This window comes from Coptis chinensis, chromosome 2 (assembly GCF_015680905.1).
Source record: "Coptis chinensis isolate HL-2020 chromosome 2, ASM1568090v1, whole genome shotgun sequence".
NCBI classification, from domain to species: Eukaryota; Viridiplantae; Streptophyta; class Magnoliopsida; order Ranunculales; family Ranunculaceae; genus Coptis; species Coptis chinensis.
This window is the reverse complement of record NC_141457.1, coordinates 101,343,259-101,368,016: the sequence shown is the minus strand read 5'-3', so window position 1 is coordinate 101,368,016 and position 24,758 is coordinate 101,343,259. Positions and strand designations below refer to the sequence as shown.

The 24,758-nt window shown below is 35.7% G+C and overlaps 3 protein-coding genes across 4 annotated transcripts; 1 reads left to right on the top strand and 2 right to left on the bottom strand.

Moving 5' to 3' along the window:
* The first annotated feature begins 1,094 nt into the window (after nt 1-1,094).
* Nucleotides 1,095-6,224, top strand: LOC147519687 (chromatin remodeling protein EBS-like). Its single transcript, XM_086591244.1, has 5 exons — nt 1,095-1,285; nt 1,355-1,697; nt 2,627-2,695; nt 3,783-4,044; nt 5,829-6,224. Exons 1-5 carry the CDS (start codon nt 1,207-1,209, stop codon nt 5,853-5,855), a joined length of 780 nt encoding a protein of 259 aa, XP_086447370.1. The 5' UTR covers nt 1,095-1,206; the 3' UTR covers nt 5,856-6,224.
* Nucleotides 6,225-10,334: 4,110 nt separating this feature from the next.
* LOC147519686 (thiol protease SEN102-like) lies at nt 10,335-13,688 on the bottom strand. The gene is made up of 4 exons (XM_086594172.1): nt 13,494-13,688; nt 11,518-11,625; nt 11,303-11,402; nt 10,335-10,405 (listed from the first exon to the last, which is right to left on the bottom strand). The coding sequence occupies exons 1-4, from the start codon at nt 13,686-13,688 to the stop codon at nt 10,335-10,337; spliced, it is 474 nt and encodes a 157-aa protein (XP_086450298.1).
* Nucleotides 13,689-14,302: 614 nt separating this feature from the next.
* LOC147519685 (cysteine protease XCP1-like) lies at nt 14,303-17,931 on the bottom strand. Of its 2 annotated transcripts, none has more exons than XM_086591242.1 (5): nt 17,282-17,931; nt 16,296-16,528; nt 16,024-16,164; nt 14,874-15,299; nt 14,303-14,711 (listed from the first exon to the last, which is right to left on the bottom strand). In XM_086591242.1, exons 1-5 carry the CDS (start codon nt 17,697-17,699, stop codon nt 14,649-14,651), a joined length of 1,281 nt encoding a protein of 426 aa, XP_086447368.1. In that variant the 5' UTR covers nt 17,700-17,931; the 3' UTR covers nt 14,303-14,648. The 2 variants fall into 2 exon arrangements, with proteins under 2 accessions (XP_086447368.1, XP_086447369.1); XM_086591243.1 differs by having other exon boundaries at nt 16,296-16,507; nt 17,282-17,808.
* Between the last annotated feature and the right edge of the window lie 6,827 nt (nt 17,932-24,758).

Sequence of the window (24,758 nt, the reverse complement as noted above, 5' to 3'; positions counted from 1 at the left end):
AAGAAATGAGGCTCAGCCCCTTAGTTCTAACACGGTTAAGTATAAACTCCATCCTATCGGCCCATACTACATAACATTCTTATTATTTATTTAGGTCTCATTAAATAACCTCTCCAGTTCTCTAAAAAGAGATAAAATCCAGTATGTTTTTTATTTTTTATTTTATTTTATTTTATCATTTTGAGATTGAATTTTTTTCGACACCTGACATAATATATGTAAATGTATTTTTACATAGTCATATATGTATAAAACTATATTTATATAGTCACTGAAACTATGAAAAATTAAATTTACATAGTAATTTTTGGAATTTAAATTTTTGTGAGTTGTTAGGATTTGAGGGGGTTTTAATGGACCCGATTGTTAACCAGGGAGATTAAACTCAAATCCTGCTCAATAAACATCGTATCATGCGTTTTGACGCAATTAAGACCTCAAATCCCATGAAATATTCTATGTTTAGAGTGTTGCTTAAAATGTACAAGTTGTCAATTTATTAGCCGAAAAACTTAATGCAATGCATACTACGACATAGTATTTGTCTCTTATTGCATATCTGAGTACATCACCTAACTTTCATTTAGATTTTCACGAAAAAGAATATTCATTATGAATTTCTCTTATTCATGTATATACCACCTTTTCTATGGAACCTATGCAATTCATCTATGGCTACATGTCAAAGTGAATTGTTCTTCGGTAAACATGCTTCTTAGTCCGTGAGCATAGCTGCTAATTCTTCTTATTTCTTCGGTTGCTCCCCTCACGTTTACTGCGTGCAATTTTTTAATATAAATCTTTTATGAAGTTGAACGGCTTAACATAACTTTTTAATTTTCTCGAACAATTTGAGTAAAAATAATGAGGAATATATAATTTTTATTATTCTTGATGTAGATTCTCTTCAGAAAAAGCAAGTTAATTTCGAAAGGAATTTTGTTTCAACTTTCAAATGGTTATTTAACAATTATTTATTTTCAACAGAAATGATATGTGATTACAGAGAATAAAAAATAAAAACCACCATATTCCAGGAAATTTCCAGATCAAAATAAATGACATCACCTTACTGACTCACTCTCCAAGTCTCCAGAGTCACACACACACTCTAATAATTATCTATTTTTACTGTTGCATGATAATTTTTTTCCTTACTCTCATTTCTAAGTTCTCACAACAGAACGCTCTATCCTCCACTTCTCCATGGGCATGGCCAGACCCCGTCTTCCCCCAAAATCTCTCGACTCCTACACCGTCAAAAGCATCAACAAAACCATCACAGGTAAGCAACAAAATCCCCTCAAATCTATCTAACGTACTTACCTAACACTTGTGTTTTTTTTTTTGGCAGTTGGCGATTGTGTTCTAATGAGACCAGCAGAAAACTCAAAACTACCCTACGTAGCAAAAATCGAGAAAATCGAAACAGACACACGTAATCAGGTGAAAGTGCACGTGCGTTGGTATTACAGACCAGAAGAATCAATTGGTGGAAGAAGACCTTTTCATGGATCAAAAGAATTGTTTCTATCTGATCATCTCGATATACAAAGTGCTGATACTATTGAAGGCATATGTGTTGTACACAGCTTCAAAAGTTATATTAAACTTGATGCTATTGGTACTGAAGACTATTTCTCTAGATTTGAGTATAACTCTATTACTGGTGCTTTCAATCCCGATCGTGTTGCTGTGTATGTATAAATTTATCAATATCCCTTTTCTTTATTTCTTACTTTTTGTTGAATTTGTTACTTAATTTGAGTTTATTTTGTTGGGTGTGATGAAAATTTGATCTTTTTTTGGTAATTGATAGTTAAGTTTGGTTTGTTGCTAAATTGGGATTGTTTTTAGTAGTTTTTTTCTGCTGGGCATTGGAATTTGAAGTCGTTTTGAGAAATAATGCAGGAAAAATTGCTCTTTTTTGATGATTCATACTTTAATGTTCTCCGCGTTGTTTAGATTAACTTTAGTTTGAACTGTAAGGAGCTATTTCAAGAGAAAATGTAGTACACATTTGATAGTAATTTCTAATTACAAGTCATTTTGGGAAGTAAAGTAGTAAAAGTTATGGGCATTATTAGTTTAGACTATATTTTAATAATGTCGCCGGTTATTAATGTGTTCAGTTGTGCAACGAGTTAACAATTCTGTATTTGCTTGATTCATGCATTTAGTTTTAATTTGCATGTTTTTCGAATAGTAAGGGGACGAATTAGGTTAAGTTACATTATGAATCATTTGTGAGCTCAAAAATAAGATGCCAATGTAAACCTCAAATGCCCCCGATATAAATGATTGTTGATGGTGTATGGAATATTTTATGGTTGATCTTGATATTCTAAAACGTGAACTTGAACATAGCTCAATTTTCAACGCAACAACCTTGTTGTATAGTTGATAATTGCAACTGTTTGATTTTGGCAAACTGCATCTGTTTTCGTAGGTGAGAATTTTGATTTTTGGAGTATGGACTCTCTCTCTAATTGAAACACTCTTTTGAGTTTCCTTCAGTAATTTGACTGGTGTGTTTTGTTTTTCTTTCAGGTCATGTACTTTAGTTATTTTGAATGCCTTACTTGAGGTCTGTTTGAGAAACTGAGATTGCTTGTTTGAATGGCAGATTTTGCAAATGTGAGATGCCTTACAACCCTGATGACTTAATGGTCCAATGTGAGGACTGTGAAGATTGGTATGTTTTCTAGTGCTTAGCACTTTCCTATTATTATTATTGTTGTTGTTGTTGATGAAATAAGTGCTTTAATTTCATTGGATTAATGGAGAACGTTTGATGATCTTGACTTGTTATCCTTACTGAATTTGTATGTGGAAGATTTTTACTCAGCTGAATTAAATTAGGAGTAGGATATACATTGTTCAAATTCTATATATTATCATTTGGACAGTTGTTTCTCCAGGTTTGATGTTTCTGAATTTGATGATTTTGATTGTGAACCTTTCTCTAGGTTTTCTGAATCGGATGATTTTGAATTCTTTCGATGTGAAATTTAGTTAGGGTTCAAGATATTATCGAAAAAAAAGTTAGGGTTCAAGATTGATCAATCAAGTAGTTTGTTGTTTCTATAACCATGAAATTTTGGAAGTGAAAAAGAAGTTAGTTTACTTGAAGTTGTCTTTGATTTGGCTATGGAAGAATATATCACGTTTGGTTTAGTTCATTTTAGGTTGTGTCTTGTGTTTCACTTAGTATAAAGTGTAATTTCTTGTGATTTGTGGTAAGTCTGTAATAAGCCTCAGCTGCAAGAAACATGAAACTAGGTCTCATGAATAATATGAAATAATGCATTAAATGCAGATCTTAATGTGGCTAACTACAAGATCAGTGTAGTTCACAATCAATAGGGGTACAGTATTTGGTTGGTCACAGAAAGTTCAGAGGAATTAATCCGTGGCATGCTCGAGGAAACGGATAATTATAGCTATTTTGCCATGTTTCTCGGCTGCCGAGATAGTTATACCCTTCGTTAGTCTACAATTTGCATGGGTCTTCTTATTTTTTTCCTGTTTCTTTCTGTTTGAGCACAAGATGTACATATTTAGAAACTGTAATTCACAAGTTAGTTTGTTTTTACAGCTACAACCAAGCGCCCACCGTTTTATTAATTGGTTTCTTGTTTGCACTTCTACATATATCCGATTGTAGAGACTGTACTGTGTATCAAGTTTTTTTTAAAAAAAAGAGAGAGTGAGGGAGAAAATATTCTCTAAATATACAGATTTTTGAAACCATCAAAGTCTTTTCCACATATTGTGTCCAGGTTTCATCCTGATTGTATACAAATGAAGGTTGAGGAGTTAAAAATGCTGGATCGCTTCATCTGTCATGTTTGTTCTGATGAGAAGAAGGTGAATCATGCTACTTCTACGGACGCAGATACCAAGGTACACCCATTTCTTTGTTCTGATGAGAAGAAGATTAATCACGCTGCTTCTACGAGCCCAGATACCAAGGTACACCCATTTATTTGCTCTGATGAGAAGAAGCCGATTCGTGCTGCTCCTAGAAAGGCAGATACCAAGGTACACCCATTTTTTCTAATGACGAAGAAATTTGCAATTTCTTCCATTATTTACTTGCATTTGAATTGCTGAGTAGCATGTGATCTCTTTAGAGGCTGTTTCTTTTTCTTCCTTCAAATGTCAATTAATCTCAGGTTTCGATTTATCATTTGGCCAATGGTATTGAATAATTTATGGGCTCTCTTTACTTTGTCCTGGTTACAATGCCAACAGAGCTGCATTTCGATCTAGTGAGGAAAGATGGTGTGGGGCCATTCTTATGGAGTCACGTCTGCCATGGAGTTTTCTTTTAGGGTGTGACTGTTAGAATATATCATTATATTCTTCAGAATACAACTGCAATATATGATTTATTCTATAAGATGCAGCTAGAATATATTCTAGAAGATACTCTAGAATATATGGGGATTTTATGTTATTCGGCTTTCCAGTTTTATTGTGATTTCTGGATCTAAAAGTGAATATAAAATGTGTTGCTCTCACATAAAGAAGGAGAATAAGTGATATATTCTATAAGTGACAAAACAAACCAACATATCTAAAGAAGGATGGGTTTAATGTTGATGTGTTTGGTGCACTCAAACACTCCCACCTAAAGTCAAAATAGACTGCCTGGAGTTTTCTGGACAAGGTCTTGGCAAGAGGCATGGTTAGTTGGTTACACACTTAGTATACAATATTCCGACTTGGTTACTAATTTTGTTGGCCATCATTAGTATGCCTGTATGATATACTTTCATTTTTGTTAAAACAACTGGTGCCTCTCTAGCTGTTTGTTGTTACTTACTTTCTCTAAGTGGCAGCCTGCTGCAGGGTATGAATATAGCCAATCAGTAAGCACAATGATGATTAATTGAATCGGTGCTTGAGCGTTGTAATGTTCTGTATGCCCAATAAGATGCCTTCTTGTGCTCCTCTGCTGTATGCCCAATGAAAGTCGGATCTTTTATTTGGTCAAACATACTATGTGTGTCTATGCCCTCTGCCCTTTCATTAAACATGAGTGAAGGGCACATTGTGCATGCCTTATACCCTTACGTATAAAAAGAAAAACACTTACATGAAGGCATAATCGAATTAATAGTACGTGTCAAAGTGTAACCTATTTATATTTGAACTCGTAGAAAGCTTATCCCTAAAAAAAGGAAGAAGTTACTCTGGTATTCCTCAGTTGCCTCTATCAGTCTATCTTATGTTTCCGCTGCAGATATCTTCTAGGTTGATCCAAGAAGTCAGTGTTAAACTGTTTAAATTGTTCATCTCAGCACAACAATATGTGGTTTAAGTAGATGAAAAGAATGTGGTAGAGTAGATGGGGGAGTAGGCAGTAAACAAAGGCCTTACAGAGAACTAGTGAGAGTTTCCACCATTGCCCAATGCATTTTATAGTGTGGCTTTCAAAGTCTACAACAGTCTATAGAGCTTGACCACTATCTAGGTTTTCTGTTAGCAATGCTCATAAACAATGCATTGAGTGTACCATATAACAGTGCACCTTTTATCCTAAATTATTCCTTTCAGCTGTCCAAACTATTGTATGGCCTAATCGCTAGGATCCCTGGTCGATAGGCATGAGCAGGTCCAATATGACCAGATATCCCTGTAATTATTACTGTCTTATCACACGCTAGCAGTAACAATTGGTCCCACTGTTATGTATGCATACAAGTTCCTGTAGGTGCTCAATGAATCTTTGCATGCATCACCTTCATGCTTTTGTGAGAGTTACTTGTAGTATTTATGGGCATTTTGGAATGAAGTCTTGTAATGTTGTGATTTTTCAGGTTGATACCAAACGTCGTAGGAGGTGAAATTAAATTATATACCGAATACAGATATACAACAATGTAGAATATATTGGCTGCTCTCTCTCTTGGGTTGCTTGAAGCAGACATGCAGTCATAATTTCTCATGGGCTTCAACTTATGCAAGCGAGGGGCAGTGAACTGGTTTGAATTTTTTTATAATTTTATTTTGATGGTTTGAAGGGATATGTGAAACAATTTCTTTCTCGTGACCATTTTCCTTCTAGGTTAAGGACATGCTTGTGTGTGTACATTGTTATTTATTTATTCATTGTGATGCAGATAACTGTTTTTTTAGACTTTATTTGACATCCATGTCTTGGGTTTTTAGCATGTTATCCTAGCTTATCATTTATATACCATATTTGTTAGGTGGTGTATGTATTTTGGTATCCCACCTCTTCGTGTTATCTGAGTATGTAATCATCCCCCTCAACATGGAACTCTCACATTCTCTTGGAAAACAAGAAAAATGAGTACCAGTTTCAGAGATAACATGCATTAGTTTTCTTTTATATATCATACAACTGGTCAAGTGTCAATTTAAAATTTTCAATTAAAAAATACATTTGAATGACTGGAAAATGCTGTCATCTGACCATTCCAGCCTCTTAGCTCATGAATGGTTGTTCTCCTACTCTCCTCTATATGCACTCTATATGAGCAGTGAAATCGGAGTTGAGCAGAGTGAATTTGCATAGAATGACTGTAAATTGTAATGGAGGGAAATGCCAGTGAAGACACACTACAGGGAGAAATTAGTGTTAGGGATAGACCATCCAGACTGTTGTAAGATTTGTCCATGCCAATTCGCTAAAACCTGTGCGGTATGTGCATGCAATTTCCTGGTTGTTGCGAAAGGACATGAAAATAGTTGCCTGGTTGGTGTCTTGGGCTGGTTACTGGTGATTAATAGTACTAGTCAATAGTCAATCACCCAATTTCTGTCAGACGAGGATCACTGCTACAAATAGGTACAAATAAGTAGCAATTCTTCGCCAAATCAGAGGTTGGACGTAGATAATGGTTATGGACTTATGGCCATAAGGCGAGTGCAGCTGACTATTAGACATCGTGGAGAGCCAGTACTAAACACTGATGTACTTTTGAAATTTGAGTCTATTAAACTATCTATTAAAGAAGCCCAATTGAATTTTATTCAATGTGAGCTCATAATTGGTCGCCATCATAAAGTCACCTCTGCAGTCTGCTCGCAAGACATAATACCTTATCTTCTGAACTCTTAGCTTACCCCACAAAACTCCACAAGTCGATTTCCACGTGCCAAATAGATAACTTCCGTAGTCATAAGTCATAACAAATGTTTACAATCAACGCACTAAACGGTTGCAAGGGTGCAGCTCGAACTGAAAACTGTCATTCCAAGCCTTTTTCTAACCATATAAGTCCATAACTATCCCAAAACTCGTCATTGTATCTAGGGTTGGTACATGGCAGCAGAGGCTATTACTACGGACGTTTGAGCTAGATGGGTGGACCAAAATTAGCTCATTAAGTTACCAAAGCATAGTGGTGTTTGTGTGGGGCTTAGTTGAGCTTCATTTTGCTCGAAGTTTTCGGTGGTTTTCTAATCGGAGTATTAAAATCAATGTTCATTTTCTTAGAGCATATTTAGTGGTAAGACCTGAAAAACACCAAATTTTTTTACCAATCAAATACAAAACCAAATAAACAACAAACAATTTTAGCCTAGACATCAAAAATTTGATACCAAACTACGCTGTTTTGGATAAATTGCATCAGAATAGCCAATGCAACTTTCGAAACACCGCACCAAAAAGCCTACAATTTAGTCTAAAGCTCATGTTGCCCACACGCTGCATTCAGAAAACCGCGCCGTAAGAGTCCATAATTCAGTAAAAGTCCACATAGTATTCGAAAAACTACGCGGTTTTAGCTAAATTGCAACGTACATTTGATACAACACCAAAACAAACACCAAATTGAAACCGATTTGGTGTTTTTTCGATGTTTTTTTTTTGTCTTACCACTGAAGATGATTTTTATCAAATTTTCAAGAATTTGGTGTTTGATATTCATTTGGTCTCACCATTAAAGATGTTCTAACTTAGTTGATTTAAGATAACATAATCAGAACATTTTTAATGGTAAGATATGAAAAACACCAATTTTTTTTTAGCAAATGAACACCAAACAAAATAACTTTAGTGGAAACATCAAAGAGTGAGCGCCAAATGTATGTCGCGGTGTTTCCAAAACCGCGCCAAATAAAGCCCAACACAGCCGCTGCTTTCGGAACACCGCGAGAGAAAAACCTACAATAAAAGCTTGTTTTTTTTCAGAAATGAGAAAGTGTTTTTGCCCACACAGTGTTTCGAACACCGCATCGTACATTTGGTTCAGCACCAAAATAAACACCAAATTCCAGCCGATTTGGTATTTGGTTTGGTGTTGTTTTAGTTTGGTATCTAAGGAGTCTCACCATTAAAGATGAAAAACACCAAATTCTTAAAAATGCCTTCAAATTCACCACTGAAAAATTGGTGTTTGGTTTGGTGTTCAAGAGATCTAACCATTAAAGATTAAAGATGCTCTCAGTTTTGGACTTCGGTTGCTAATCGTGACTCTGGGAATTGGGAGTTTATATAGTTCTCTTTTGTGAAAAGCCCAAAACAAAAAAACGTTTCCATTAAAAAAAAAAAAAAAAAAAAAAAAAAAAAAAAAAAATTGCACTGGGCAACTCCGGTTGCTTATAAGCATACCCCACAATCCAAAAACAACTTACCACGTGGTAACCTCTACTCCACTCTCCTCTGACAATCTCTCCACTATCCACAATCTCTTGCCCAACTCTCTTAAAACCACCAGATTTAGCCACCACAAAAGAAACCCACACCAACACTCAAATGGAATGTTTTCAAACTATCCCACTTCTCCTCACTCCCTAATCAGTAATCACACACCCTCTTCACTCCCACTCTCTCCTAAAAATGTCTCTCCTACCACAGATCTTACACTCTCCTAGTACCACCCCTATTTTCATCTCTTCCTTAAACCCCAGAACCACAACAATCACACCCACAACCTTAACCCCACCCCACCACTATATCAAAAAAAGACCCAATCTCCTCCGTTGTGCCGCGTCTTCATTCCCAGAAAAACACCACAAATCTGGCCCACCTCCTCAATCCGACGACACAATAGAACTCCCCTTATTCCCACTCCCACTAGTCCTCTTCCCCGGCACAATTCTCCCATTACAAATATTTGAGTTTCGTTATCGAATGATGATGCACACACTCCTTCAGACCGATCTTCGATTCGGTATCATATACTCAGACACAACTACTGGTACAGCCGACGTTGGCTGCGTTGGCGAAGTCGTGAAACACGAGCGTTTAGTGGATGATCGGTTCTTTCTTATATGTAAAGGGCAAGAACGGTTTCGAGTTACTAATATTGTTAGAACTAAGCCTTATTTAGTTGCCAGTGTGACTTGGTTAGAAGATAAGCCTGCGGATAATGGGGAGGAGGATTTAGAGACATTGGCGAGTGATGTGGAGACGTATATGAAGGATGTTATTAGATTGTCGAATAGATTGAATGGGAAGGGGGAGAAAGAAGCTCAAGATTTGAGGAAGAATTTGTTTCCTACTCCGTTTTCCTTCTTTGTAGGGAGTACGTTTGAAGGGGCGCCGAGGGAGCAACAAGCTTTGTTGGAATTGGAGGATAGTGCGGCGAGGTTGAAGAGAGAAAAGGAGACTTTGAGGAATACACTTAATTATTTGACTGCTGCGTCTGCGGTTAAAGATGTATTTCCATCGTCTTGATACCGAAATACAAGAGTGATGAATGGAATGGAGGAGATATTTGGATGCATATGGTCAAAGTAAGCAAAATTTATAAGTTTGTACATTATGACTTGTGTAATTTGATTTTGCCTTATTTTAGTGTCTCCTTTTTTATACACTTGAACTTTGCTTTTCTGGTGCCACTTGTATCTCTCTTTATAGACTTGATATGCTAACTTGATAATTTGGAAATCTTGATTAAAAATAAACTTTAAAGGCGATTAGAAATTTGAATAAGCTTCTTCTGTGAGTGTTTCTTTGGTTTTTTCATACTGATTGCGAATGTCGTTTCTATGTAATTCCCTTCCATCGCTGGATATAACCAATGTGGCAATTTACTTGATAAAATTACAATCATGAAAATAAAAACCACATATCTGGAATCGATATTGATTCCAGATAAAAACAGATGTATCTTTTCCTTTATAGAAGGGGGAGATCATGTTAGGTGAATTTTAAGATGTATAGAGGGATTACTCTTTGGGCTGAACAGGCTTTGGTCGCCAGGGATTACTCTTTTTAATTGGGTATGAAACTCTTTTTAGTTGGGTATGAAGCCAAAATATTTATGCCGCAGACGCAGTCTTGATAGCCACTGTTCTTCACAATCCAATAATCCCACTATCAATACGGCATGATCTACATGAGTTCTTCACAATCCAATAATCCCACTATCAGTACGGCGTAATCTAAAGAAGTTGAACAGGGGCCGCTGAATATTCCCTGTTAAGCAAACAATGACATCAATCCAGTGTTTATGATTCCGTGGGTCAGAATTCCATCAAATATTTCGGTTTAAAAAAAAACGGAAAAAACTACGTAGTATTGAAATATTGATGATTCTGAAATTATTCGAAATCAAAATATAACCTGGGTCGAAATATTATGAATTTCAGTTTTTCAGATTTCCGAAATTCTAGTAATTCTGAAATCCCGAAAAACTTAAGGGTTTGCACAAATCTTGCTTAATAATAAAATAATAAGATTTGTAAATCAAAGTTGAAATATTCTCTTTGGTTTGTCATTATTCTAACGGTTCAAACTTCCAGTTAAAGTTGTGACCATCGACGGCTACACTAGTGTGGCAGGAAATGATGAGGAACAACTACAACAGGCTGTTGCATCACAACTCTGATTTTAAGCAAAACCTCCAGCTTTCTTGATACTGTATTCATCTGCTCACCTTTGAGTAGAATTGAAGTGATCTTTCACTAGCACCAGGGCTGAAAATATCGGTTGAAAAATCAAATTTTTGCCGATATTTATTGTTCTTTTAGCCTACCTACTTTGAAATATTTGAAATATCGGCTCTGAAAATTAAATTAATTTTAAACCGGATATAAAGATATATATCGGTGATATATTCCAATATATTTGATATATATCGTTTGACTTGGTTAGACAGTTTGACTTTTGACCGACATATCCCGATATATATTGTTATATATCGGTGATATTTACGACATATCCTAATTTTTTGATTTTTTTGAATATTATTACTAAAATAGGCAAAAATGATATATCAATCTGATTTTTCAATTTTTCCGATATATATCGGTTTTGAGAGGGTCTGAAATATCTTCAAATCCCGAAACTTTCAGCCTTGACTAGCACATATACCTGCACTCACCGATTGTGATGCAACAGCATGTTGTAGTTGTTCCTCATTATTTCCTGCCACACTAGTGTAGCCGTCGATGGTCACAACTTTTCTGTTTAACTGTATGTTTGAACCGTCAGAATAATGACAAACTAAAGAGAATATTTCAACTTTGGTTTACAAATCTTATTAAGCAAGATTTGTGCAAACGCTTAAGTTTTTTAAAAAAGTTCACCTTCTTATTATAGGTTCTTTGCCCAGCTTGATACATGGATAATTCTCCTTGGTGCCAATCCCATGACTTTCTATAGCCCATTGGAATGCGGTATCCATGAGTCCTCCACTACAACCATTATTGTCAGATTTCACACAGTCAAGCTGTAAAGGCTCGAATTAGTGTAGGCTTTACGGGTCTTGAATGGGAGGGAAATTGGGTGGGGATTTGGTTTGAGTTTGACTGAGTTCGCAATAGATGCAAGTTGCCTACGTATCAAGTTCTTTAGCCAAAACCTGAATCAAGTCAGACGTAGTTCATCTTCTCTTTATATAGGCAAGTTGTCCGCGCTTCCTCTCCCGAGTCAGGTCAAGTTCTGGACTTGATGTCAATTAATGAGCCATGATGGCGAGTTGTGGTGGAGTAATAGAGTGCGCATCTGAAGGTCCGGTCTCGAGGGTGACAGTTGTGGCATACGTTACTATCCGTTATTGCATGAGCAAGTATGGATCTTCTGGAGATTGTTATCTTAGTCGAACTGGTAGGTTGATCTCTCTGAAGAGATTGTACTCTTTGTGCGAGTTGCTATGAAGCAAGCTGAGGGTGCGGGGTGCAATTTGGCAACCTGAAGGAGTGTGCGGTGGAGGTGGTAGCTCCATTTGTACTAGACACATGTTTGATATTTACTAGATGTGAATATTAGTCCCTCACACAAGCAATTCTTGTTCAGAAGACTCACAAGAGATCTTGTGACTATCTTATTTATGCTTTCAATTGCACCCATTAATTGCCATTGTCACCAAGTACAGTACGAGTTTAAAACGATGTACTTGAAAAAAACTTAGTTTGTCTTTTAAAAGGAACGTCTCGGGAAAAAAACGTAAAAAAACACAGGGCATAAAAAACAGGTTTAAAACGGTAAAATGGATTTATAACATATAATATGTAAAGAAAAAATGGTAAAAAATGATGATAAAAAATACGATAGATAAGGAGTTAATTTGATTTTATATAAGAGTGGGGAAAAAAATGGGCAATGAAAATAAAAATAATAATAATACAAATGAAAGAAAATTAAAATACATAGAAGTATCAAGTTATCAATTACTCATCCAACTACTATAAGTTTTAGATTCAGTACTAAAACACGATCCTAAATAAGATACTACTAATTACCAACCATAATGGCATAATCAAGTACTACAAATAACTTTAAAATTTCCAAATATTAATAGTCTAAAGCAAAATGGAACTGAATTGAATATATAAAGATGTCTCAATAAGTCAATCTGTTACCAATAAAAAAATGCACTCTTCAAAAAGGTAAACTCAAAAACCCGTTATCTTTTTGCTTTTTCTTTTAGATCAAATGAGGAAAAAAAAAAACCCAACAAAAACCCAAACATAATAAGTTTTAAATGTGAGATTTTCATAATCTCGCTATAAATTCGTTTTTTAAGTTTAAAACGCAATATTTTGAAAAACTCAGGTTATAAACCGATACCAGGTCAGAAATCTTGTCAATTTAACAGGGTTTAAACACGTTTTTTTTAAAATAAAACATCGAACTTGATGACAATGCAATTGCTAAGAAAGCCCGTGAAACACTTGAAACAGAAAAAAATAAATAAAGAGAATTTAATTTGAGTGGTCCTAGTGATCACCACGGAGTTGTGCCTGCCCACCAGGCATCTCTCAAGGTAAGCCAAGGAGTAGGCTATCGGCTCCTGCCAAGGAGTAGATTCTCAATAAGCAATCTATAAATGAAGAATTCTAACTTGGTTGTATAACGTTAATCCACTTGTCCTACACTCACTTATATAAACACAGGAATGAAGCAAGTTTCAAGAACTCGTTTATTCTGCTTCAAATAATGAACATAATATTATCAAAAGGAAAAGGAAGAGAACGAACATCATAAACTCACAATTCTAGAAAGTGACCAACATCTAACTTACCGCAACTAGCTTGACTATCTACATGTGTTACAGGCTTACAGCTCCTTTCTTCCTCCAATCAATACAAGAAGGAAGTTTCCCAACATTTCGTGATCCTCCCAGTGAAACAGATGAACTGGGAGAAGCTTGAACGTGTAATGCAGGGATTTTGAGACCCAACCAGGAGGCCTTGAACTCTTTGTGAGTAAGGTCAGCAAAGTCATTAAGTGCAAGGGTGTAAGTAAAGTTTTTCATGCTGTTGTGTTGGATAACGAAGGCAAGATTATCTTCAAATATTTTTTGTCGGAAGAGGTTCTCTTTGTCCGAAGAGTATCTCTTTCCATGTTGACCACACCAATTGTTAAAGAGATCAGTAGTCAAAGAAGAGAAAGACAGATTAATAATAAGAACGAAAAGAAAAATAAGAAAACATGCAAATGAACTCATTTGAAAGAATTCTGGAAATATAAGCGCGCAGTTGCTCTTAATCTAGCCCGAGTGGCCTACTAGCAATGGGATTAAGGCAAGGTATATAGCTTTTTGTGTTTGGATATGCATTTCGTAATGTATCAATCATCTTAGTAATAAACACCATTTTGTGACTTACAACTGGAATTTGTAACTAACAAGCAGTTGGCAAGAGATGAAATTCTTCTTCCTCAAGTGCGAGCGGTTAGAACTTGGATGTATAATTGTATATACATCGATACAAATAAAAGTTGCTTATTATTACCCTTTTGTCATTGTAGGTAAATTATTACGTATAGTGACTACTCTGAGATTGTGCATGGGATAATTGGACATTGTAGTTCATATATTGTCCTGAACCTGTTCTTCGTTGAGATATTTTGAGAGAATATGACTATGTCTAGGATGTAATATGTATATCCACTAATATGAAAGTGCGAATTACAATGTCAAGAAGCCACACACAAACACCAAATCTATTTCTCACAATTACACAATGGACTCACAATTCGCAATCTATGCACTGTAGGTCTGTAGCGCACACACCGATACTGGCGATCCATGCACTCACTAGTTTCTCTCTCATAAGCAATATTTAATTAGCCATACCCGTGGGGTATTTATAGGCTTCAAGGACGTGAGGAGAACCAAGTAATTGGTTCCCAAAACCAATTTGGAAATCCCACTATGCGATCAGGCTCCAAAATACTTAACACTACACACATTGCAAGCCTCCAAAACAGTGTTCTAGCCGAATTTCCAAAAGGAACTCTGTGTCAACTTTGTCATTGTTGTGTTATTTTGAAGATCCTGGAAAAAAGGAAGAAGGAAACAACATTCGATGTCTTTAGCAAAACGCATATATCTACTAATTTACTAATGACTATATCATAACAAGGGAGAAATTCGTGAGTAATAACCAACTTTCCACAATAGTGGAATCAAAGGCTAACAGAAAAAGTGCATGCATACCTGGTGGCATATTCTATTATTTGGTAAGCAGTGATTTCCTTCTGGGCAACAATGTTTATTGTCGTTACAGCATACACCATTTTTCTGGTTGCAACAACTCCATACCAAGCATACAATAAGACGCTTAGCGCAGCAGCAGGTTTGATCTGCGTTGCAGTGATCAAGAAGACCGCATCTCTGAACTAACCTATCTGGGGAGGGAGTTTCTTCTGAACCAGTTTTTATTGGGTATGAAGCCAATATGTTTATACCACAGACACCCTCCGGATATCCACTGTCGCGTTGTATTTGCATATAGCCATTTATTCCCCAATTTGTTCCCCATGAGTTCTTCACTATCCAGTAATCAACCCCATTTACTGAACCATAACCCACAATCAACACAGCATGATTTAAAGACGTTGAACATGGTCCACTGAATATCCCCTGCCAAACAAAACAATGACATCAATCACAACTCTGATTTTGAGTGAAATCTGCAGTATTATGGACATTATATTACAATCCAATGTTTTAAAACTCCCCGGGGAGGCTTTTGGCGAGCCCTTGACGCAAGGAGTAAGCCTCAAAGCGGAAGGGCGTAAGGCGTAAGCCTCAAGCAAGACATTTTTTTAATTCTGAAAAATTGCTAGCTATTATGTAGATACATATATATAAAGAACCAAGTTGCATAATTAAAAGTAAAACAATAAAAAACAATAAAACGAAGTACACTAACTGATACCCAATTACAGAAAACAATTTTGTATAAAGTTGAGATATTACTCATAATTTAATATGGTTAAGAGTATATATCTACACTCCTAGCCTTTTTTACAAGACAAGAACCAAAAAGATTATAAATACAAAAAGATCAACAATTGAAACACTTGGAAATTTTCAAAAAATTGGTTAGATTGGTCACTTAATAATACTTAAAGTTTGATGTGTTCTTTTTAATGAAAAAACAATATTCTAAATATTATAGTAATGTGGACAAATTATTTTGCAATGGAGGCGTACGCTTCAGGAACGCCTCAGCGCTTCAGGAACACCTCACACATTGAAGCATACGCTGTTTCCAGTGTAAAAGCGCCTGGCACTTTAGGTACGCCTCGCCTCGAGGCGTACGACTCAAACGCCTTTTAAAACATTGTTACAATCTGCGCACCTTTGAGTAAAACTGATGTGATCTTTCACTAGCACATATGCCTGCACTCACTGGTTGTGATGCAACAGCCTCGAGTAGCTGTTCCTCATCATTTCGTGGCACACTACGGTATCCGTCAATAGTCACAACATTTCGTTTTGACTGCAGTACAACACATTAAACCGATAAGGATAGAGTAAACATATGAACACGTTGCGGTTTGATAAAAAAGATATCATGCAAAATTGGTGGATTTGGTGCAAATGCAGAAATGTCGGAAACTAAAGAATTACCTTCTTATTACAGGCTCTTTCCCCTGCTTGATAAGGATAATCCTCTTTTGTGCCAATCCCCTGACTTTCTATAGTCCATTGGAACGCAGTGTCCGTGAGTCCTCCACTACATCCACTATTGAAAGATTTCTCACAGTCAAGCAACTCTTGTTCAGAGAGACTCACAAGAGACCCTGTGACTATCTTATGTATGCCTTCAATTGCACCTACGGCTGAGAAAGCCCATGAAGCACCTAAAACAGTAAGGAAAAAATACCCGGAAAGGTAAATGAAACTATCCCGAAAATTCAATTGAGGTAACCAACTTTTGTTTTTTAGTCAATTAGGGTAAAATACTTAGTTCGGGGTATAAATAGGCCCTCAAGCCCTACTGAGGCCCTCACAATTTCTCTATGTAAATATATTTATATTTTGTTAGAAAGTAATAGCAAAATGAAAAGTACGTTTTACACAAGTTAGTGTCTTGTGTGGGTTCCTACAACATCATATGAAAAATATAGTTCAAAAGAACAAATTGTTCTATTGATATTCTATTTGAAAAAAAAAAAAAAAAAAAAATTGTTCTATTAATATGAATAAAATATAAATCAGAGTGATATAATATGATCTTTGGTATATGGTAATGAAGTTTTTAATCAACTTCAACTAATTAAACACAAACTATTCTATAACTTACAACACCACATCATATTTGGTATCATATGATTCATGAAATATATCGGCATATAGAACCTAAGAACAAAACTTTTAAATTTTATTATCTTACAATTTTTAGTCAAATTATTAACTAAGTACATGAACCAAAGTCAAGATTGACAAAATATATTATATAAACGTGACAATTAATTTATCGTGTATCAATTTAACAAGATTATACTGTAAATAAAGAGTTTAAGAAAGTAATCAAACGTGACAAAAAGTTTGTATAGTTTGGTAATTGGTAAAGAGTAAGTACAATTAAGTTGTATATTCCTAACAACACTTACCACAACTAGCTTGATTTCTTACAGAAGAGACAGCTCCATTCTTCCTCCAATCTATTGAACGCGGAATTTTACCTATTTTGCGTGAACCTTCTAGCGAAAACGCTGGTTTGTGAAGAGACTTACCGTCTAATGCAGGGATTTTGAGACCCAGCCAGGAGTCCTTGAACTCTTGATGAGTAAGATCGGCAAAGTCATTCAAAGCAAGTGTGTAAGTAAAAAATTTCAAGCTGTTGTGTTGGATAACGTAGGCAAGATTGTCTTCAAACACACTTTGTCTGAAGAGCTTCTCTTTCTCTGATGAGTATCTCTTTCCATGTTGATCACACCAAGTGTTAAAGAGTTGATCAGTAGCCAAAGAACAGAAAGACAGATTGATAAGAACAATGAGATAAAGAAGAATATAACTAAATGAACTCATTTGAGAAACTCTGCGTTAGAATATCAGTCTTTTCTTACTGGATTAATTCGATGGAGTTCTTGTTGGCAATGGGATTAAAGCGAGGCAGATTTTGGTGTTTAAATATGCATTTTGTAATCAATCTATCAATCTTATTTTATTATTATTAGTGTGGAAGTTTAACTGACGAGCATGTATAAGATGAAATTATTCTTGCCCACGGTGTGCCACTAACATGAGTCTTCCTGTTTTTGCCAACACGACTGAAAGTGTATATGCTTTATAGTTAGTCAGGCGCAGGAGGAAATGCACACTCTTAACGTCTTCGCCTTTTGTACTTTTTTTTTGGTAAATCATCACTCTTACACATGAAGAGTAATATTGATAGGATGTTAGAATTTAAGTGGGATCTCTTTATCTAATTTATTGTTATGCACACTCTTAACGTCTTCGCCTTTTGTATTTTTTTTTTGGTAAATCATCACTCTTACACATGAAGAGTAATATTGATGGGATGTTAGAATTTAAGTGGGATCTCTTTATCTAATTTATTGTTCTCGGCTAAATCTTGTGATTTGTGATACATTAACCAGCTTGACTTGAGATTTAATTAATTCTATTGGAGTCCATTTTGCAGAAATGGTCTGAAGGTGGAAGTCGAGTCAGTGCTGTGGAAAAATGCTATGATAATTATTTTTTTTTGGTGGGTAAGCGAGGTTTTTATAGAGGTCCCCTACCCCTTTTTATTGAATTTAAAAGAACTAAGCTTGTTACACTCTCACATACTCTTTCCCTAATGCATCATCAGTTACAATCCTCCTGAGTTCCTCAGAAAAAGAACTAGGCTCTATTTCTAACCAGTTTACATTTGGAATATGTGAAGCTAACAAATCTGCTAACCTATTAGCTTCTCTGAAAATGTGGCATATAGTAAAATACTCCATTTGTCCCTTCATTCCTTCAATGCTTCTCATGGTCTTGTTTGCTACCCATGGGTGCTTTCCTCCACTCTGCATGAAGGATACCACATTGCTGGAGTCTGTTTGTGCTGCTAGCCGTGTCACATTATGCTTCTGTGCCAGTTTCATACATTGTTCCACTGCCTGCAGTTCGATCATAGCAATACTGTGATAGTGAGACTTTCCATGTGCCGCTGCTATTACTGCCCCATTGTCATCTCTTATGGCAGCAGCCCATCCTCCTTCCTCCCCTTGAAGTGTTCCATCAGTGTTTAGAATGAACACCCCTCTTCCTGCTGTTTCCCACTTACATGTCTTAGTTTCTCTTGTTATCACCTTAACATTGACATTCCATCTTGACACAAAGTCTTGTAGTTCTGCTCCTTGTTCCATCTTCAGGCTCAGAGAGTGAAGCTTTGTCTTTACATCTTGTAGTACTCGTTGAATAATGTAGTCTGCGCTGTTGTGTTTGTTCTTAAAAAATCTTGAATTTCTCTCCAACCACACCCAATACACAAACCCATTCAGCAATAGTTTGATAGCATCCTGTTTCCCAACCCTTTCCTGCACTTAGCTGTACCACCCATGCTATTTCCAGTTGCCAGTTGCTATGCCGTTGTTTGTTATAGCCAGCGTACCTTAACAGTTTAGCCCATATGTACTGCGCAAAGTTACATTCAAAAAATAGGTGATCCTCTGTTTCCTTGTGTCTCCAGCATAGCACACAGAGATCTGTGGTGACTATTTTCTGCTCCTTCAGTTTGCTCGTTGTTTTTAGACCACCCTTTAATGCTAACCAAGTGATGAAGGCATGTCTTGGTATCTTGTTAGTAAACCACACCAGCTGGTACCAGTTTTTAAAACGTGTGCTTTGATGCTTCTAGGATCCTAGTAAGTCAATCATCAGAGTGTATTCCACTTTAATTATACAAGTATACAACCAGTCTTGACTCTCGAATGCAGCAAAGAAAGTTGCCTCTATGCATTGTCACCAAGTACGGTACGGGTTTAAAACGGTGTACTTGAAAAAAACTTAGTTCGTGTTTTAAACGAAACGTCTCGAGAAAAAAACGGAAAAAAAAGCGTAAAAAACGTGGGGCATAAAAAACGGGTTTAAAACGTATAATACGTAAAAGAAACGGTAAAAACCGATGATAAAGAATATAATATATAAGGAGTTTGATTTTTTATAAGAGTGGAAAAAAGAATAGACACATAAAATAAAAATAAAAATAATACAAATGAAAGAAAATTCAAATACATGAAAGTATCAAATTATCATTACTCATCCAAATACTAGAAGTTTTAGATTCAGTACCAAAACACAACTCTAAATAAGATACTACTAATTACCAACCATAATGGCATAATTAAATTATACAAATAAGTTAATAACTTTAAAATTTCCAATTAATTATTAATAGTCCAAAGCAAAATAGAACTGTCTCAATAAGTCAATCTAACGCTCACTATTCAAAAAGGTAAACTCCAAAACTCCTTTTTCTTCTCGTGTTTTCTTTTAGATTAAAAAAAAAAAGTTTTAAACGGGAGATTTTCAAAATCTCGGGTTTTAAACGTTTTTCAAGTTTAAAACGGGTTTTTTTGAAAAACCCGGGTTTTAAACTGGAACCAGACGCCTTGCCAATATCTCGGGTTTTAAATGCGTTTTTTTTTAAAAAAACGCCGAATTTGGTGACAATGCCCGAGTGCTCGTATTGAGAGAGGAAGGGACCTTTGCACCAAACTGAGTAAGAGTCGCATGTGCATTGATAGACTGTCAGACGGACATAACCCACCTTAGTTTTGTTGGGATGATGGGCGAATGGGCCTTTGGCAGCCATATGCCGAAATGGGTAAAAATTTTGTATTTTTTTCGAAATTTCAGCTACATTATAAAAACAAAGTTAGGGTTTTAACCTAAGATAGACGAGAGATTTGTAAGTTCTTCTAAAAGGGGACTTTGGGTATTCTATTAAACAAGGTGAGTGTGTAATATTATTTGATTATCTTAATTTGAAAATTCTCATTTGGTTGTGGATTAGGCATAAGCCAAACCACTTAAATCTTTGTGTCTCTACTACTTGGTTGGTTATCTCTTGCATAGTTAACACTTTATTTCCTTTGATTGTTTGTGATTCACCATTCCTCTCAAGTTGTTGTTGTTATCGCCATTTGTAGTTGTTATCGCTTCCGTTGTACAATAAATTGGTATCAGAGTCAATGTTTTACTTTGGGTTTGTACTTGTGGTTATTAGAGGAGTTCAAGTGTTTGAAGAAATTCTCAAGTGGGTTTCTTAGTTGATTATTGTGGTTGTTGGTGCTTGGGTTCTCTTGTCACTATCAAGTGTTTGTTGAAATTCCCAAGAGAATGTATGCCGACGGAGTCCACCATTACTCCTACTAGCATGATGCATGTGCGGCTCCGCACATGATGCTGTTAGTTCATCCCAAATAGTTGACTAATCCAAAAAGTAAACATAACTAAATTTGTAAATATGCAAAGGTATAAAGGTAAAATTATATTAAATCAGACAAAAAATGACGAAGAGACCAAGAGGTACATACAATAATAATATTTCACTATTGTCCTACTGTAGATGAGAGTCGTGATTATTATAATATTTTAGATGACTTCTACTTCTACGTCTAAGGGGAAATCTCCTATGACTTTGAATATCAATCATGCGAGAATTGATGTGGAGAAATTTGATGGATCTAACAATTTTAGTATGTGACGTTGTGAAGTTATAGATGCATCACAATCGGTGAGTGCAGGTATATGTGCTAGCCAAGGCCGAAAGTTTCGGGATTTGAAGATATTTCAGACCCTCCCAAAACCGATATATATCGAAAAAATTGAAAAATCAGATTGATATATCATTTTTGCCTATTTTAGTAATAATATTCAAAAAAATCAAAAAATTAGGATATGTCGTAAATATCACCGATATATAACGATATATATCGGTCAAAAGTCAAACTGTCTAACCAAGTCAAACGATATATATCGAATATGTTGGAATATATCACCGATATATATCTTTATATCTAGTTTAAAATTAATTTAATTTTTAGAGCCGATATTTCAAATATTTCAAAGTAGATAGGCTAAAAAAACAATAAATATCGGCAAAAAATTGATTTTTCGACCGATATTTTCAGCCCTGGTGCTAGTGAAAGATCACTTCAGTTCTACTCAAAGGTGGGCGGATGAATCTGATGTCAAGAAATTTGGAGGTTTTGCTTAAAATCGAGTTGTGATGCAACACTGTTGTAGTTGTTCCTCATCATTTCCCCGCCACACTAGTGTAGCCGTCGATGGTCACAACTTTTCTGTTTAACTGTATGTTTGAACCGTCAGAATAATGACAAACTAAAGAGAATATTTCAACTTTGGTTTACAAATCTTATTAAGCAAGATTTGTGCAAACGCTTTTAAGTTTTTTAAAAAAGTTCACCTTCTTATTACGGGTTCTTTGCCCAAATTTTGATATATGGATAATTCTCCTTGGTGCCAATCCCATGACTTTCTATATCCCATTGGAATGCGGTATCCATGAGTCCTCCACTACAACCATTATTGTCAGATTTCACACAGTCAAGCTGTAAAGGCTCGAATTAGTGTAGGCTTTACGGGTCTTGAATGGGAGGGAAATTGGGTGGGGATTTGGTTTGAGTTTGACTGAGTTCGCAATAGATGCAAGCTGCCTACGTATCAAGTTCTTTAGCCAAAACCTGAATCAAGTCAGACGTAGTTCATCTTCTCTTTATATAGGCAAGTTGTCTGCGCTTCCTCTCCCGAGTCAGGTCAAGTTCTGGACTTGATGTCAATTAATGAGCCATGATGGCGAGTTGTGGTGGAGTAATAGAGTGCGCATATGAAGGTCCGGTCTCGATGGTGACAGCTGTGGCATACGTTACTATCCGTTATTGCATGATGAGCAAGTATGGATTTTCTGGAGATTGTTATCTTAGTCGAACTGGTAGGTTGATATCTCTGAAGAGATTATACTCTTTGTGCGAGTTGCTATGAAGCAAGCTGAGGGTGCGGGGTGCAATTTGGCAACCAGCTGAAGGAGTGTGCGGTGGAGGTGGTAGCTCCATTTGTACTAGACACGTGTTTGATATTTACTAGATGTGAATATTAGTCCCTCACACAAGCAATTCTTGTTCAGAAGACTCACAAGTTTATGCCTTCAATTGCACCCATTAATTGCCATTGTCACCAAGTACAGTACGAGTTTAAAACGATGTACTTGAAAAAAACTTAGTTTGTGTTTTAAAAGGAACGTCTCGGGGAAAAAACGTAAAAAAACACAGGGCATAAAAAACAGGTTTAAAACGGTAAAATGGATTTATAACATATAATATGTAAAGAAAAAATGGTAAAAAATGATGATAAAAAATACGATAGATAAGGAGTTAATTTGATTTTATATAAGAGTGGGAAAAAAAATTGGCAATGAAAATAAAAATAATAATAATACAAATGAAAGAAAATTAAAATACATAGAGGTATCAAGTTATCAATTACTCATCCAACTACTATAAGTTTTAGATTCAGTACTAAAACATGATCCTAAATAAGATACTACTAATTACCAACCATAATGGCATAATCAAGTACTACAAATAACTTTAAAATTTCCAAATATTAATAGTCCAAAGCAAAATGGAACTGAATTGAATATATAAAGATGTCTCAATAAGTCAATCTGTTACCAATAAAAAAATGCACTCTTCAAAAAGGTAAACTCAAAAACCCGTTATCTTTTTGCTTTTTCTTTTAGATCAAACGAGGAAAAAAAAACCCAACAAAAACCCAAACATAATAAGTTTTAAATGTGAGATTTTCACAATCTCGCAATAAATACGTTTTTTAAGTTTAAAACGCGATATTTTGAAAAACTCGGGTTATAAACCGATACCAGGTCAGAAATCTTGTCAATTTAACAGGTTTTAAACACGTTTTAAAAATAAAAAATAAAACATCGAACTTGATGACAATGCAATTGCTAAGAAAGCCCGTGAAACACCTGAAACAGAAAAAAATAAATAAAGAGAATTTAATTTGAGTGGTCCTAGTGATCACCACGGAGTTGTGCCTGCCCACCAGGCATCTCTCAAGCTAAGCCAAGGAGTAGGCTATCCGCTCCTGCCAAGGAGTAGATTCTCAATAAGCAATCTATAAATGAAGAATTCTAACTTGGTTGTATAACGTTAATCCACTTGTCCTACACTCACTTATATAAACACAGGAATGAAGCAAGTTTCAAGAACTCGTTTATTCTGCTTCAAATAATGAACATAATATTATCAGAAGGAAAAGGAAGAGAACGAACATCATAAACTCACAATTCTAGAAAGTGACCAACATCTAACTTACCGCAACTAGCTTGACTATCTACATGTGTTACAGGCTTACAGCTCCTTTCTTCCTCCAATCAATACAAGAAGGAAGTTTCCCAACATTTCGTGATCCTCCCAGTGAAACAGATGAACTGGGAGAAGCTTGAACGTGTAATGCTGGGATTTTGAGACCCAACCAGGAGGCCTTGAACTCTTTGTGAGTAAGGTCAGCAAAGTCATTAAGTGCAAGGGTGTAAGTAAAGTTTTTCATGCTGTTGTGTTGGATAACGAAGGCAAGATTATCTTCAAATATTTTTTGTCGGAAGAGGTTCTCTTTGTCCGAAGAGTATCTCTTTCCATGTTGTTAAAGAGATCAGTAGTCAAAGAAGAGAAAGACAGATTAATAATAAGAACGAAAAGAAAAATAAGAAAACATGCAAATGAACTCATTTGAAAGAATTCTGGAAATATAAGCGCGCAGTTGCTCTTAATCTAGCCCGAGTGGCCTACTAGCAATGGGATTAAGGCAAGGTATATAGCTTTTTGTGTTTGGATATGCATTTCGTAATGTATCAATCATCTTAGTAATAAACACCATTTTGTGACTTACAACTGGAATTTGTAACTAACAAGCAGTTGGCAAGAGATGAAATTCTTCTTCCTCAAGTGCGAGCGGTTAGAACTTGGATGTATAATTGTATATACATATACAAATAAAAGTTGCTTATTATTACCCTTTTGTCATTGTAGGTAAATTATTACGTATAGTGAC

Bases quoted from the DNA above. Each gene is read 5' to 3' on its own strand.
- LOC147519687 (XM_086591244.1), top strand. From the start codon at position 1,207: ATGGGCATGGCCAGACCCCGTCTTCCCCCAAAATCTCTCGACTCCTAC. The intron at 1,698-2,626 runs GTATGTATAAAT...TTTGAATGGCAG, and splicing joins AATCCCGATCGTGTTGCTGT to ATTTTGCAAATGTGAGATGC. The intron at 2,696-3,782 runs GTATGTTTTCTA...TATTGTGTCCAG, and splicing joins TGTGAGGACTGTGAAGATTG to GTTTCATCCTGATTGTATAC.
- LOC147519686 (XM_086594172.1), bottom strand. From the start codon at position 13,688: ATGAAAAACTTTACTTACACCCTTGCACTTAATGACTTTGCTGACCTT. The intron at 11,626-13,493 runs GTAAGCCTGTAA...TAATGGTTGTAG, and splicing joins ATTGGAGGAAGAAAGGAGCT to TGGAGGACTCATGGATACCG. The intron at 10,406-11,302 runs GTATATGTGCTA...TTTGCTTAACAG, and splicing joins ATCACAATCGGTGAGTGCAG to GGAATATTCAGCGGCCCCTG.
- LOC147519685 (XM_086591242.1), bottom strand. From the start codon at position 17,699: ATGAGTTCATTTAGTTATATTCTTCTTTATCTCATTGTTCTTATCAAT. The intron at 16,165-16,295 runs GTAATTCTTTAG...GTTGTACTGCAG, and splicing joins AAAGAGCCTGTAATAAGAAG to TCAAAACGAAATGTTGTGAC. The intron at 14,712-14,873 runs GTATGCATGCAC...CCTTTTTTCCAG, and splicing joins ATAATAGAATATGCCACCAG to GATCTTCAAAATAACACAAC.